Source organism: Leptosomus discolor, chromosome 4 (assembly GCF_034619465.1).
Source record: "Leptosomus discolor isolate bLepDis1 chromosome 4, bLepDis1.hap2, whole genome shotgun sequence".
Lineage (NCBI taxonomy): Eukaryota > Metazoa > Chordata > Aves > Leptosomiformes > Leptosomidae > Leptosomus > Leptosomus discolor.
In genome coordinates, this window is record NC_141394.1 from 81,564,887 (window position 1) to 81,580,507 (window position 15,621).

General features: G+C 50.2%; 1 protein-coding gene across 1 annotated transcript in view; it reads right to left on the bottom strand.

The window, feature by feature from the left end:
* Positions 1-10,399: 10,399 nt before the first annotated feature.
* ADAM33 (ADAM metallopeptidase domain 33) overlaps positions 10,400-15,621 on the bottom strand; it is a 32,195-nt gene continuing 26,973 nt past the window's right edge. Inside the window, exons 20-24 of the mRNA XM_086464862.1 lie at positions 15,028-15,118; positions 14,022-14,262; positions 13,552-13,720; positions 12,788-12,805; positions 10,400-11,535 (exon numbers count right to left, since the gene is read on the bottom strand). Of these exons, the coding sequence (XP_086320988.1) occupies positions 11,484-11,535; positions 12,788-12,805; positions 13,552-13,720; positions 14,022-14,262; positions 15,028-15,118 (571 nt within the window). The 3' untranslated portion in view covers positions 10,400-11,483. The remainder of the gene's footprint in view (positions 11,536-12,787; positions 12,806-13,551; positions 13,721-14,021; positions 14,263-15,027; positions 15,119-15,621) is intronic.

The window sequence follows — 15,621 nt, forward strand, 5'->3', positions numbered from 1 at the left end:
TATTCATTCTTGTCATGAAAATAGGTGTAATCTCCAGCCACGGCGCCAAGCCAATTCAGCAAAAACCTGCACAATTGCCCTGAGCTGAATCAATAGCCCCCCAGCTTCATCGCTGGAACAGGTCACCTGCTTATCAAGGGAGGGCTGAAATAATTCATAGGACACTTGTGGTTTCACCGTCCTTGCAATGGCTTTCCTGAACTCTGTCCAAAGCAGAGACATGTCATTTAGATTCTATTAAAACAAAAGTGCACGTCCACACATGCGGGAAGAGAAGGAGGGAAGAGAAAAGAAGGAGGCAGCTGGGTGTCCTTGAGGTCATGTAATCTAACAAATCACGGAGAAGCCATTAGCACCACAAAATGACAGGAGGCAAAACAAGGCAGAACGTTAAGCGCCCAGTGCTACCAAATCCATCAGCTGCCCCCGTTATTCTGATGGCGTGTCGGTACAGCGTATAATCATCAAAATTGGTATTCTGCTGCAAACCATCCGTCTCCTGCTTTCACTCCAGGCTGAGTTTTGCTGGTCATTAGGGATCAAGGAGAAAGCACAGAGTCCATCTTGCATCGCTTCTTGCACAAAGTCTGCTCGGCCCTCCTTCCTCTGCAGAGCAAGCAAGCGGGGTCCTAAATGCATTAACTCCTGCTGTGTGCTTGTAAGGAGGGGAAATAACTGGGATGGAGGCTTAACCAGCCCTGGAGTCATGAGGGCTTCAAATGTGATGTTGTTTTGGAGGTGGACGGTGGCAAAGCTAGTAACGTGCTAGATCTTCAAGGCCTTGGGGCTGGGTCAGCCTTTGGCAGAGTCCTTGTGTTGTTTGCAGACCCGCGATGGTAAAAAAGTGAATCACCACCATCGGAGCCGGAACAGCAGAGCTGTAGCAGATGGTGTAACCCAACACATGCACATACAGCTGTCACTCAGGGGACAGGGGCCACAAGGGGCCCCAAGGAGTCTTACAAGGAAGGATTGGCTCTTACTCAGCATGGGACTTGTCTCTCCAGCATAGAGCAGGTTTTATAAGACTCTCTTCTTGAAGTTGGCAGGGGTGTTAGAATTGACCAGCCCCTAAGTGCCATCACCACCAGCCTTTTCCTAGAAAGAAAAAGAGAAAAGGCTCTGAGTAAACACTCCAGACATCTGACAGAGAGTCTTTCCAACCAGCACCTCTGTGATTCTTCGGGATGGATGAAATTCATGTCTCATCCAGAGGGTCACAGAGCATTGCAGCACAAGGGGATGCCCATCAGAGGCAGGGCTTACCCTGGAGTGGTTGCCAGTAACCCCATGGTTATTCCCTGGCTCTCAAGGAGAGACCAGCACTGCAAGCTCTACTTGGGAGAGCTCCAAGGACCTCTGCTCTCTGCAGGTTAGCAAGGTCCAGGTAGTAAAGTTCAGACCAGGTGTGGAGCTACCAAGACCATTTCACAGAAAAAAATGGACGAGCAGTTCTCAAAGCTTTTCACACCAAGATTTTGTCTGAATAGTGTTGGAGATCCAGCACATGGGCATCCAAAAGGGCGGCCATGACACTTCACTTGTGCTCTTCCATCCTCAAACCCTGCCACACATTCCCAGTGTGCTGCAGGGCATCTGAAAGGGACAGCATCATCTGGATGTTTGGGATGGCCCAGTCACAGCTCTGCAAGTCCTGAAGAAGATACTGACCTGCTGAAAATACAGCAGAGCTCAATTTAGCTATACTTCAGGGCCTATTCTCGAGCCAGTCAGAGTAGAAAAGAAGAGCTGCCATTTCCCATCCCAGAAAACACTGTGTTTTTTGAAGTTCAGTGGAGAAAGTTCTCCAGCCAATTGTCTGGTGTGTTGTTTTTTTTTTAAAAGTATTGTGCATGTCACTCAGTGCCAAGGATTTCAAAGTGTGTCATCGTTGATTTTCTTTTGTCATTAACTGCCAGGTTTGGGGGGTGGTTCAGAGCTGAGCCGGAGGAAGATCTGGTGCAAAGCTGACTTGATTAAGGCTGTGTTTTGAAACCTTTCTGCATCTTGTTTAAATTGATTTTCTTCTGCTTCTGCTCTAAAAGGGGAAGGGAAAAAGAAAAAAAAGCGCTCCATCCAAGGGAACATCAAAGGGAACTGAGCTATTTTCACTGCTGGTATAAAAACGAAAAACATGCAAAGACCAAACTGCATGACTGATGCTAATAAAGTGCCCAGGAACAGGGCCCTGTAGAGACAAGGCACAGGAATGGACAATAATACCTTGACTCAGTCCTGAGATGCTTGCAATACAAACTCTTCACGTGTTCAAAACCTTCCCGGGAAAGACACTGTTGAGGAGACTGTGCGGTGAAAAAATCATGCCAGGGATGATTTGAAACTCAAAGAATGACTGAACTTTGTCTCGCAGTCACGGCTTTTCTTTCTGGAAAGGGCCAGCAGGGGGAGAAAACCCAACAAACTGAAGCAGAAAAAAAAAATAGTTGAAAATACCACCTTTGTTTCTATGCCCAGGAGAAAATTAGACTGTTTATCCGAAATGTGGCTCATTTTGGATTCACTAAGTAAAGCCAGCAGAATGGCTTGGCAGGGTGGACTCTGGCCTTTGGTCACCTCCAGTCCAATGGAGACCAAGTACCTCCTGTCACATGTTCCCTGGATGACACCCGTACCTCTGTCCTGCGTGTTTGACCTGATGTATAGACTCAGCTCAGTTCCTGCCCCAACCAATATATCTATGGCTGGAGAACTTTGCACAGAAGGAGCAGTCTTGATGGAACCACCACATGAGAGCAGGCCTTGGGCTCTGGAGACTCTCCATTTAGTCCTACAGCTGTAAGCTCTGCCTTGACCTTCCCCTTGTGCTTTCTGACCTTCTTCAGGTTAGCGGAATCCTTCTGTGAATCCACAGGGTAAATTCACACCTTGCTAGAAAATTAAACCAAAAGCTTATCAAGTTGATCCAGGTGGGTGATTATTCATATATGAAAGGGGCCTTGCAAGGGTGCTAACATTATCTTGTTCCTCGTGCACACCACTGACCACAGGGATAACTGGCTTCTCACAGTGAAAGTGGATGTTGGCACCCAGGACTCCTCATCTAGGCTTTTAGATGTACCTCTTAGGTCAGACCTTTTGCACTGCTGTTGTCTAAGATGACTTAAGGACTCTCATCTGCCTTCACCCATTCACTACCAACCACAGCCAGAAGCAGGAGGGCCAAAAATGGCCCCTCCTTGGTTGAGGAGATCCACAGAGATGAAATATGTTCCTTCTCAGCCTACTCCCAAAAGCTGTGTCTGTTACTCATGAACAGTGGACTGAACTCAAGCTGCCGAATTGTTAGTCCTTCCTGACACCCGTCTGGCCTTAGCACAAACCACTATATGATTCCTGCATGGGTCAGCCGGTTACGCGGCCCATGAATCATCCCAGTGGACAGTTTGCTGATGGCCACTTTGCTTTGAAGGCAGGAGAATTTAATAACACAGCTGAAGACTGCTCTGTGCCATTGGCCTCGGGACCCCCAAAACTTTCCCAAGCACATTTTAATCTACAAGCACAGACATGACAGAAGCTCCCTGCTCTGCAAGTCTCAAGAACACAAAGTGCGTTAAGTCCCTCAGTCACAGGAGGCTACTTGGGACTGAAACAGCTTCTTTATGTATTTTTATGCAAACCCAATAAAGATAAAATGATCTTTTTACGACAAAAATTTCATCTTATGCCTGTTGCTTTAAAGCACCTTTGGGTACAAAAGAAGTGGCAGTAATAGCAATAAACAGCCTTCTGTGCCCGGGTGAGTGCCCCACCAGCTCTCCCTATCCAAGTAGGAAGGCTGGTGAGCAACACCCTGACCTTCAGTGCTTTGCTGCAGGCAAGCACAGTGGAAGCGGGGGCTGAGGGGGTGATAGCCAACTCAGACATTCTCCTGGGCACTGCAAGCCCCGTCCAGTCCCTGGCTAGCCTTGACTGTCCTCTGCAAACATCTCATAGCATATCATCAGTGGCCACTGTGTAAAGGAGGCCAGGAAAGAGCTTTGAGATGTGTTTCTCAAGCCAGTTATTCAGTTTGTCTTTGCTAATTAAGCCAGAACAGCTCCTCCATTTATAACCTGACAAGAGCTGGACACTTGGATCTCATGCAGCGCATTTGAAGCCACGCTGTGGTGTTTCCACCCCTGTTTCTACATTCTCCAACTTCCTCATTTTACTTCTTTAGAATGGCTTGGTTTGATTATCTTAGCTGAGCATGTGGGACCAAAACAGGCATCTGATATCCAGGTACAGCCCTGCCTCCACTCACCGGTGCTCTTCAAACCTCAGTGGATGCCAGAAGCAGTGCCTTTGCATCAAGAGGCCACATCACCATGAAGCCATGGGGCAGGGCTTCTCCTCAGCTCCAAACGTTGTCCAGCCTCGCACCGATTTCTTCCTTTGTTTCTCTGAGCGAGGATTTAAAACAGAAAGGAAATTTGGAGAGGGAGAGCCGCATCCTGCTTTGACACTGCTGACACAAAAGTGCTCCATCTCCAAGCTCGCTTTGTACTTCATAGCGCTGGGACTTGAAAGACTCACTTCTTTAAGGAACACTTGGAAATTAGAGAGATAAGACATCAGCTTTAGGCGACACTTCAGTGACAGAACTCAACAGGACCTCAGTCTTTAGCATGTGTGTGTATAATATTATAAATTCTTTTCTCTCCGTCTTTCTGTATATATAGAAACGATGATGCAGTGAATTAAAATCAAGCTGTGCTTTATACTTTCATTTTTAATGGGACCATTCTTGGCTCTAAGGAGAGAGCTATCAGCCTCTGAATGGCAGGAACGGGTGGAGAGAGCAATAGTCTTCTACCAAAGACAAATAAAGTAAAAGGAAAGAAAAGGCACTGGAAGATGATGAATGGTTCGACTTCCTCAGCTGCAGGAGCCTCTTCATTAACCGCTTCACTGCTTTTTTTTTTTGCCTTTTTTCTTTGTTTTTCTTTTTCTTTTTTTTTTTCCCTTTGGCTCTGTGCATGTGTCTGTCTGCCTGGAGCTCTGTATGCCCGTGACTCTGTTGCCTGCCTGCAGCTGTGTGGTCCCAGTTCAGGTGTCCATCCCCCTCATCTCTCCCACCCCAGGATGCAGCATTAAATGAGAAAAAATAAAAAGAAGATGGTTTTACATTTCACACGAGCAATGTCACCTCGTGCTGCATGCCATGGGACAGAGCCTACCTGATGCCACGACACCCGCAGCAAACTTGGTGCACCTCAAAATTCAGGCTCCAGGGAGCCAAGCAGGACACTTCTTGTCCCAGGCTGACTTCCCCAGTGTGCTCCTGGGAAGCCTCCCAGTTTCTGCAGCTCACTGGAAGCCACCCAATTGCTGGAGAATCTCTCCTGTCCCCTCCACAGCCTTCTTCATCCCTTGGAAACCCCTGCAGAGCCCACTTAGGCCAGAAGCCCGTGGAGCTGCTGTGGGTCAGGTTTTGGCCCCTTGCTGTGGCTCCCACACACCAGGGTGACTGGGCACAACAGGGCACGGGTGGGACAGATGAAGGACTGATGGCTCCATTTCACAAACTGAAGGGAACCAAGGCATGGGGACTGAGGCGACGACTTGCCCAAGGGCAAGGAGATCTTGCCAGCTTCATCACAAGTGTGGTGGGTGACAGAAATCCCTGAAATGGCCAGGGAGGTACAGTCCCGTGTCCCTTTGCAAGCTGGGCTTGCTTCTGCTCCATAGGGAAAAGCAGCCAGTCCCAATGAGCACATCAACATGCCGGGCCAGTCATTCTGGGGCCAGGCATTCACAGAGCGTGGTGTCCTCCTCCCAGCAAGCTACATCAAACACAGGACCTAACCAAGGCCCAGTGTCCTGGCCAGGTCTACCTGTGACCAATAGCTCAGTCTCAGGGTTGAGTTGCTGGCAAGGAGATGAAGCCAGCTGTAGCCTCTCCTCCACTGCTACCTGAGCTGTTTCCCTACAGTATCACATCTGCTTGGCCACCTCCAGGACCAGACTGGGTCCAAACGAACACTACCAGTTCAGCAGGACCTTTCTCCTGGTTTGAAACTGTCGTATGACCTGGATGTTTAGTTCCAAGGAGGCCACCGTGTTAAAAGTAAGCCTTGGAGATGTCACAACACCCCCACACACACTCCTACACCCCTTAATCATTCTTGGTAAGAGAGAAAGTGTCCATAAAGCCTGGAGGCCCGCTGCTAATTTCATAGTAGGCTGGATCACACGCTTTCAGCTTCACTGTTTGCAAAGTGCCTGGTGTGCAGGGACCTCAGGAGTCTTGGCAAGAATGCTGACAGCACCAAGACACAGCAAGACAAGAGCAGCTGCACAGGGAAAGAGGCATCGCTGGAAGTGATTCACCCAAGTTACCCCAGCTTAACTTCTCCCCCGTTTCATTCACACAGGACCTGGAGTGCAGGAGGAAGACACTGTTAAATCAGACCAAAGCTGGAGAAAACATTTGTACCATAGGGAGGAAGGCACAGGAAGAAGGTCCCTGGAGTGGTGTGGGCTCTGCATCGCTGGAGGGTTGAAGAACATAAGGGCATTTATACCAGGACAGAGCAAAGAGCCGGCAGCAAGCTCCATCAGGGATCAGGTTAAAATCAGAAAGGAGCTAGGCTTTGCTCTACCTGTCTTCTGAAATGCGTGGATCTTGTTGCTGTTGGAAACCAGACATCAGATTAGATGGACTAAGGAGATGGACCCATCCTGTCTTCCAAGATGTTACTGGGAATTAAAAGCATCATTGCTCTTTCAGCATGTACAATGTAAAGCCATTTGAGGTAGACATCTTCTCCTGAGCCAGCCAGGAAGTTTTTGTCTTCCCCATTTCAATCTCACAAACTCTGCCACGTGGGTAAATGAGAAATGTGCACACAAAGGGCTCACTCAAACCAATAGCGACGCATCAGCCTGAGTCTCTCAGCCTCAGCCCTTGCTCAAGAGCTTGCTGGAGACAGAGTTTCAGCACACATCTCTCTAATCACAGTCCCAGGTTCTCCCTTACCTGACCAGAGGGGAAACGGTGAGGCCCAATCTCCCAGCAGATGCAGCATTTTGTGGACACTTCTGTTGCAAGAGACATCCAGGCCAATGCCAAAAAATGCAGATGGGCCAAAGCAGGTTACAGCACTCAGTGTACTCACTGGTGCTGGTAAAGTGTGTACAGGGACAGACATGATATATGAGTTTGCCAACACAGCAGCAAAGCTGGGACAAGCCCCCAGAAGTGTCGAGGTGATGAAGGTAAAATTGGTCTGATCCTCTATCCCAACCCCACCCCACCTAGCCTTAGGGAGAATGAAAAACGTTTAAGCAGCAGATGGGACCACAATGCACGTCTCACAGAATCACAGAATGTCAGGGGTGGGAAGGGATCTCGAAAGATCATCTAGTCCAACTCCCCTGCCAGAGCAGGACCACCTACAGCAGGTCACACAGGAACGCATCCAGGCAGGTTTTGAATGTCTCCAGAGAAGGAGACTCCACAACCTCTCAGGGCAGCCTGTTCCAGGGCTCTGCCACCCTCACAGGGAAAAAGTTTTTCCTTATGTTCATGTGGAATCTCCTGTGCTCCAGCTTGTGCCCGTTGCCCCTTGTCCTGTCACTGGCCATCACCGAGAAGAGCCCGGCTCCATCCTCCTGAAACTCACCCTTTACGTATTTATAACCAGTGATGAGGTCACCCCTCAGTCTGCTCTTCTCCAAGCTCAAGAGACCCAGCTCCCTCAGCCTTTCATCAGAAGGGAGATGTTCCACCCCCTTCAACACCTCTGTGGCTCTGTGCTGGACTCTTTCCAGCGGTTCCCCATTCTTCTGGAATCGAGGGGCCCAGAACTGGACACACTGTTCCAGATGGGGTCTCACCAGGGCAGAGGAGAGGGAGAGAAGAACCTCTCTTGACCTACTGACCACCCCCTTCTAACACACCCCAGGATGCCATTGGCCTTCTTGGCCACGAGGGCACATCGCTGGCTCATGGTCATCCTGCTGCCCACCAGGACCCCCAGGTCCCTTTCCCCTACGCTGCTCTCCAACAGCTCAGTCCCCAGCCTAGACTGGTCCATGGGTTTTTTCTTTCCCAGATGCAAGACTCTACCCTTGCCCTTCTTGTATCTCATCAAATGTCTCCCCGCCCAGCTCTCCAGCCTGTCCAGGTCTCGCTGGATGGCAGCGCAGCCTGCTGGGGTTCTGTGTCATCAGCAACTTCCTGACAGGGCGCTCTGTTCCCTCGTCCAGGTCATTGATGAATATATTGAATAGTACCGGTCCCAGTGCCCCAGGTTTCAGTGGAATGACTGAAACGGGACAGGCACCGCAGGAGCTTCCTCCTTTCCCCTTCACCAAGCACATGCTACCTGTGCGAGGCTCCATTACCCAAGAAGGTGCCTTTGATGCTGAAGACACGGTACGGTGAAGGGCTGTGGTTTTTCAGCTCTCCATCATCATTTTCCAAAAGTAGCCAAGCTTGCAGTGGACCCCTGTACAAAGGGGAAAGCTCCACTTGGATGGACTTCAAGCTCAACGAGTCACCAGAGGCACTTGGCAGCTTTCATGCCCAGCTCACGCTTTTAATGGATTGCAGATGATAGGGTCTTTCCATGGGGGGAAAGAGCAAGGGGACAAGCTGCACTTAAAGGTCTGGTGCCTGGAAATCCCAGCCACAATTCAGAGGCAAGGCTGAGCAGAGGCTTTTATGGTCATCTGCTGCCATCTAGTGTCGGAAGGACACCCAAAAGCCCTCCCTGGGTTCGTGAATTTCTCTAATCAGGCCTCAAATTCTGTCTGTCCCATGGACCACAAGCCATGCCTCACATTTGTGGATGCATCCGGATGGACAACATCCATCTGCCCTCCCTGCGACCATCTGAGGTTGGACAGAGCCAGCAAACAGACCGTCCTGCATCACCCCTAAACGACGAGCTTCTTCATACGTCTACTCCAAGCAGGGAGCCAGCTTGCAGCTCAAGGGCAGAGGAGCTGGGTTGGTCTGGACATGCAGACTGGGAGGGCTGGTCTCGGCACTGCTGCTCTGCCTGGGAAAAGGGATGTAACAGGTCATTCTGCACCATGGCACAGCCAATATGCCTGAAGAAAAATCTGCTGGGGTGTGCAAGGACATCTCCCAGGCAGAGAAAGGGTCTTTGAGAAGGGTGAAAATATCTTTGTTGAGTACTTACTGTGCTGCTGAGCAGAGCCCTTGACCAGCACATCTTTGCAGGATCCCTGAGATCAGAAATAGGGGTTTCTATCAACCCCTTTCTAGACTGAATAGCTCAAATTTAGCCCTCAAATGTGCATGTCCTAGCTCTGCACTTGTGAAGTTTGGGTAGTTGTAGAAGATGAACTCCTCATCCCTCCCCACTAGCAACATGAGGAGATGAAGGGGAGTGTGATGGCCAGATAGGTGACGTTAACGGGCAAGAATCCAAGCCCAGGGACATTGCATCAGTTTGATGTGACCATTCAATTGCTGGTCTCACCGTAAGGCAGGTTTTTTTGACTGCAGCACTGTCATCCCTCACTTTGTCATTAAGCTAAACAGTCTAACTCATTTTTTTCCAACCCCTTCATCATTGCAGCAACTTCTCCAAATCCTCCCCAATTGTTTAACCCTCTGCTAACAAACACCTATACTGGACAGTAGAAGGGAGGGCATTCACAGGCAGGGAGCAGGGTTTCCCCTCTCTAGGAGCCCAGCAGGCTCTTCCTCAAGTCTGACCATGTCAGAAGTCCTCGGGAGATCACTACAAAGAATGGGACCTTGGGAAGGTTTAGGGACCAGTTCATTTCTCCTGTCCTCTGGAGGTCATCTGAGGATGATCTCAAGAGGTCTCTTTCTACCTAAACGACTCTGTGATTTTGCGACTCGTTACCAGAGTAAGAGGAGCTGCTGGATCCTACATCCCACCTGGATATCCTCCAACCTAGAAAAATATGGAAGTACCAGACATGCTTCAGGGAAGACCCATGTGCATGACCAAAGACTTTGAAACAAAATCTGATCATAAAAGAGTAAGGAAAGCTTTGGTTAAGGTGGCTTTAACCACAACCTGCAATTAGCAGCCCTTTTTGTAACATCAGGGATAATGAAACACGAGAACAGTTTCCCGAGGTTTGTCCCTGAGCCTACATCATGAACAACCTTTACATTGGTTGGACACATCTCAAAAAATCAGTCCTAGGGCAGATGGGATCTACACCAGGGTAGCTGAGATGGCACACACAGTTGGATGGAATGATCCCAGGTTTAAGGGCTAACAGAAGAGGTTCCAGGGATGTCTGTTTGCACTGGTGTGGTGGGAGACCAAGCATCCTTGGTGTCCGAAGGCTCAGGGAATTTCTGAGGAAGAAAAGAGACAGAGGAGCCAGAGGACTGTACAAAGCCTTTGTTCTTATTTCAGACCCTGACAGAGCCGCATGTCAAGTCATAGGAAAGTGGCACGGTATAGTACTGTGCAGGTCAACAGCACCTTTCATCTGAGGATTGTAAAGCCCTTTCAAGACATGAGTTTGTTAAACCTCACAACACCCCTGTGAGGTAGGTATTACCCCCCGTTTTACAGACGGAGGGGAACTGAGGCACAGAGAGACGCAATGGCTTGGCCAAGGCCTTTGGGCAAGCAAATGACACAGGCAGGAGGTCTTCCTGCGCTTGTTCCCGGCTTGTGGCTCCTTTCCCCTTTGGACAGCAGAGTGTTAGCAGCTCACAGAGCCACTGCTGGGCTTGCCCCATGAGCGAGGAACATGTAAAGTTCATGGGGGGCTCCTGAGCCCCTTGAAAGCACCCTGGTAACCAGCTGCCACCAGCACTTCAGACATTAAACCATTTCCCAGACAGCTTCTCCTTCCAGGTAAGGCCCCAGGATTGTCACCATTTTGTCTTGTGCAATCAGGCAGGAGGCCAGGAGGAGCCTGAGAACTTGGATCCTTCATGGAAATGTCCCAGCACTGTATGGCACAGTCCAAACTGGAAATCACCTTTCTCTCATGGCAAATGTCTCCCTGGAGACAATGCCCAGCATTGAACTCTGGTGTCAGTGGGTGGTGGTGGGGGTCTCACCAGGCCTGGAGGAGAAGGAGGAGGTAGCTAGAAGGATATTACATGGCTTTCACTGCCAGTCGTCAGCATCTTAAGTCAGTGCTGGATGTTCTCTTGACCCCAAGTCACCCCATCCCAGCCCATGTGCAACGTCAAGAAGAAACTAAAGCTGGGGGGTAAATTGGCAAGGAAGCGATGCCAGGAGCTGTGATGGAGTCTCCATCATGGCAACCCCAACACCAGCCTACTCCAACCCTTTGTTATGTCATGGTACCAATTTCCCCTCTCCTCCCCCCACCACTACAGTTTTTGTGCTGAATACATAATTCCGTCTTATAAAAATAGTCCTCTGGTATCAAAAGACAAATAAAACAAGAGAGGAATAAAAGATCCCTGTCGCCAGCAGCAGTGCAAATCAGGAGAGCCAGCTCAGGAAGGATGGGCTTAAGGTGTCCTTGGTTTATCACTTCTTCAAGGGGAAGGAGGTTGATTGGACTTTCACGGCTGGGACTGGCCTAAAGCAAGAAGAAAGAGAAAGAAGACAACTCATTTGAGTGCAGAGACCAAGCATCCACCACTTCCACCACGACCATCCTTCCACAGCCCAGGGAAGACAGACCAGCTGCTGTCCCTGAGACCAGAGGGGACCTGGGACTGTCGTGGTCACCCATGTCCTCTCTCAAAAATACAATCCCAAATTGTATCATTTTGAGACGTTTCCCTTTGGCGTACCCTCACAACCCTGAGAGGATGCAGAGTCCACCAAAGCATGTGGTAGCACCAGGCAGTACCCAGGGGTGAGAACTGTGAGCCCACCAACTGCAGGAGCCACGTCCCTGAAGGGGTTACTGCCAGGGTGGTTTGTGCACTACCAAGAGACATCATCAAATCAACCAACCCAATATGGATCCTATAGGCCATCGTGGGAATTACGAAATCTCTCACCTCATCCACCCAGGAAAGAAAACAGTTCCCTGACCCTCTCTTACCATGTTGGTGGTGTCAAGTAATGAACCCAGACCAGGACACGGGCATGTCCTGCTCCCTGGCACAAGTCTGGCCCTGCCAGTCAACACCTTTTTACGTGGGCACCGTTTCAAGAGAGGATGGCCAGGGCCTGCTCCCAGGGCAGCAAGGACCATCTGGGGAGGAAAGCTGAGTTTGGCTGCCGGGGTGTTCCAAATCTTTCTCTTTTGGAACCATGGAACAGGTCTGTTTTATCTACTACAACACATGAGCTATAGGGATTGAGTCACACTGAGAAATTTTGGGGCATATTCAGCCTCCTTGTGGTGGCAACTACAAAGACATAGGAACCTAAAATGGTCCAAGAGCATCAAAGCAGTAATTAGCAAAGCAGACTGCCTGGGGATGAGGGCCAACTTCAGCCCAGCATGGTGCCTTCACTCCATGGCTGGATATGGCCCACAAGCCTGGCTAACAGGAGCAGATGCAAGCACAATCTCCTGAGGCTTCACCGACCTATTTCCAGAGGATTTACCAACATAGCAAGAGCTGAAAGTAGCGGTGATATCGTAAAGGACTTGGATTGAATCTCCCAACTCCAAAATGGAAAGCCCATGTCCTCCATTCCCTTGGACACAGGTGGCCAAGCCCTGCTATTGTTTGGGTACCCAGAGGGGCTATGTCCTGCTCATCTAAGAGCCTCTGGGAAGGGGGACATTCAGTCCCCGTTCTCTTGGGTCCCAGCCCAGTGCTAAATCAAAGGCCATTCCCCCACGGTCCTACACGGTGTCTGTGACTCACCTTTGAGGTGGCATTGGTCTGTAGGGAGGAAAGATGAAACAGAACATCAATGTCCATTCCTTCACCCCGCTGTCCCCCAGCAGCTCATCAACAGCCCCCTCCGTGCTCTGGGACAAGGGGTTGTATGGACCCACCAAAGGACGGCAGCGTCTCCCTTAACCCATCAGGACCCCGTAAGACCCAAAGTCCCAAACTTGGTTACCACTGGCCAACTTTGGCCAAACCCTGTGGGCTCCTATCACATGGCTGCAGATTTCACACACCCACAGGTACCTTGCTTAGGTGGGCAGGCTTTGCTCCTGCACCATGCAAGAGGGAGCCTGGGCACAGGGATGTTGATGTATGCAGGATCCCCATCTGGACAAACACCTTGATTGTGGTTGCTCCCCAGATAGCAGGATTTGGGATATCTTCTGATTTCCTTTCTACCTGTTTCGGCTGCCCTCAGATGCCTCATACCAAAGATCGCCTCCAAGCTGGTGGACTTCAAACTCCTCTGTAGCTACACCAGTGGGTACAGACCCGCACAGCCCAGAGCACAGAGCATTTCTCCTGCTCCTCAGTAAACTGACCTGTACGCACCAGCCATTTTGTGGAGCAGCAGAAAAAAAACAGGTCACGGTGAAGACACCACGAGGGGCAGACCAGAGCACACCACAGTGACATTTGGGATGTCCCACCCAGACGGGACACACAAGACCACTGTGTCCACCTGCAAGACCCCAGCAGAGGTGAGAGATAGCTCAGCTCCTCTCTCAACTTACTTTAACGGCCTCGTGGGGTGGCTCACAACACTTGTACCCGACGCCTTGAAGTTGGTAGGAGGGACCATGACCAGCAGGGTCTGTCCATGTGGAGGAGGCAGCTCTTTGGCCAGAAGAGGACTTCCAGGCAGCGGCCGACGGGGGGGCTGGTGCTTTGGGACAACATGGGATCACAAAGTGTGTGTGGAGAGACAATACCCTTAGAGGAGCATTCAGTGACCTCCTACAAACCTCCCTCCCCTGCTGCAGAGCTGAGATGCTTCAAAGCATGTAACAACACCACCCAAACTCCCTTAAAATATTATCATTATCTAATAAGCTTTCTTCACCATTGCAACAGATTCATCTCTTAGGATGGCACCACAGCTCCTCAATGGTGCCCAACCCAAAAGAGCCACAGGCAGCCAAAACCCAGGGAATTTCTACGAGTCTGGCAGGAAAGCACAGCCAACCAGCAAAGCTCACCAGAGGCGTCCTCACGGGGCTACAGGGAAGTGGTTTCTTTGGAGGCGGTAGCTTAACTTGGGAGACGACCATTTTGGTGGAGACCATGGGTGATTTGCTGACTGGTGGAGGTGGCCTGGCAGGCTTGGGGTCTCTCGGACGTGGCGGGATGGAGTGGGGAGCTGGGCGAAGAGGGTGGACAATATTGACGGGCTGGGAGCCAGGCTGGTGAGTGTTGGTTTTGGGGGGGAACGCAGCCCGTGTTGCCTGCAGGGATGAGAAAAGCAGAAGTATGGAGAAAAATCTTAGGTGTGTCTTCCTGGGTGCTGAAAAGCAGATGTGCCCTCAGGGTCTAGGTGCTAGGGAGCTGCGGGAGGAGCACTGGGTGTTTGTTCCACTTTCTGGAACCACCACTTTTGCCATCCTGCCCAAAAGCTGAATACGTTTGTTCCTCACTAACCATATGAGAGCACATAGGGATGCGAAAGGTGCTGGTCTCAGGAGATCTGGAGAGGGCCTGAGATCTCACCAGGGCCAGCTCTGGTGAATCCATGCCAGATTTCCACCAGACCGAATTACAGAGATAGGAGAGATCATCCATTCTGCCCTGCTCTCAGCTACTGTGGCCGTGCTCAAAAAAACCTAAATTCTTCCTAAATTCAACCCCAGGCTTATACATCCCAAGGTCACCAGAGTTGACACAACCAGCAGCAGAAACATCTGCTTCCCCAAGAGACCCAGCACAAAGTCATCAGCAGGATTGCAGAACCCCTGCCAAGCTTTGCCATGCTGATGGGCAATTTCCCAGCAGAGGGTCCTGGCAATCACCAGGGTCTTTTTGAGCAGGCAGAGCTCAGCAGACTCACTTTTACGAGGGATGTGTACTACTGGCCAAGGGCTTACAGTGTAGACACAATGCCAAACCAGGACAGAGCACCAGTTGCTTGCCCAGTTGCTAGAGGTAGGTGGGATCAACCACAAGTATCAAGTCCCAGGGAGGGAAACAAGTCTGGAAAGTGAGTTATTACTTACTTTGTTAGTGTGGCTGGAGGTGGAAATGTTCCGCAAGATGAAAGCAGCTTTGGGATGGCCACTGGTTGACTTCCGACTGATGGTTTTGTTCCTGCCCGGAATCACAAACGTAAATCACAGATGGCAAAATAAAGCAACCGTTTTTGCAACAGCTGCCTCCCGAAATGCTGCACATCAGTGAGATCCTGTCTCCGTTAACAGATTGTTAACAGACAGTCTTTCAGTGCCGGGTGAGCAGGGATGACAAATCTGTTTTGAGATGAGGGTAATGAAGTAGGTGGTTTGGTTTCAGGTTTTTTTCTCAAATTATTGCAGGGCCTCTGAAATGTTTGTGTGTCTGTACCTGTACTGGGAGGGGAAATAATGAGAGTATCTAAATTCAGTGCTCCTTTAGAGCCCTTCCAGTTCTTGCAGCCTGCTAGGAGCGGATGACAAGAAAGCTTGTTGTACCACACCACCTTCACCATCACTCTCTGGGATTGTTCTGTCCAGAGAGCTATTCCTGTCCTCTGCTCAGGGGAGAGCTGAGCGCCTCAGATTTTCCCAGGAGAGAGCTCTTCATATCTCAAACCAGGTCTCATACCAGTTTGAAAC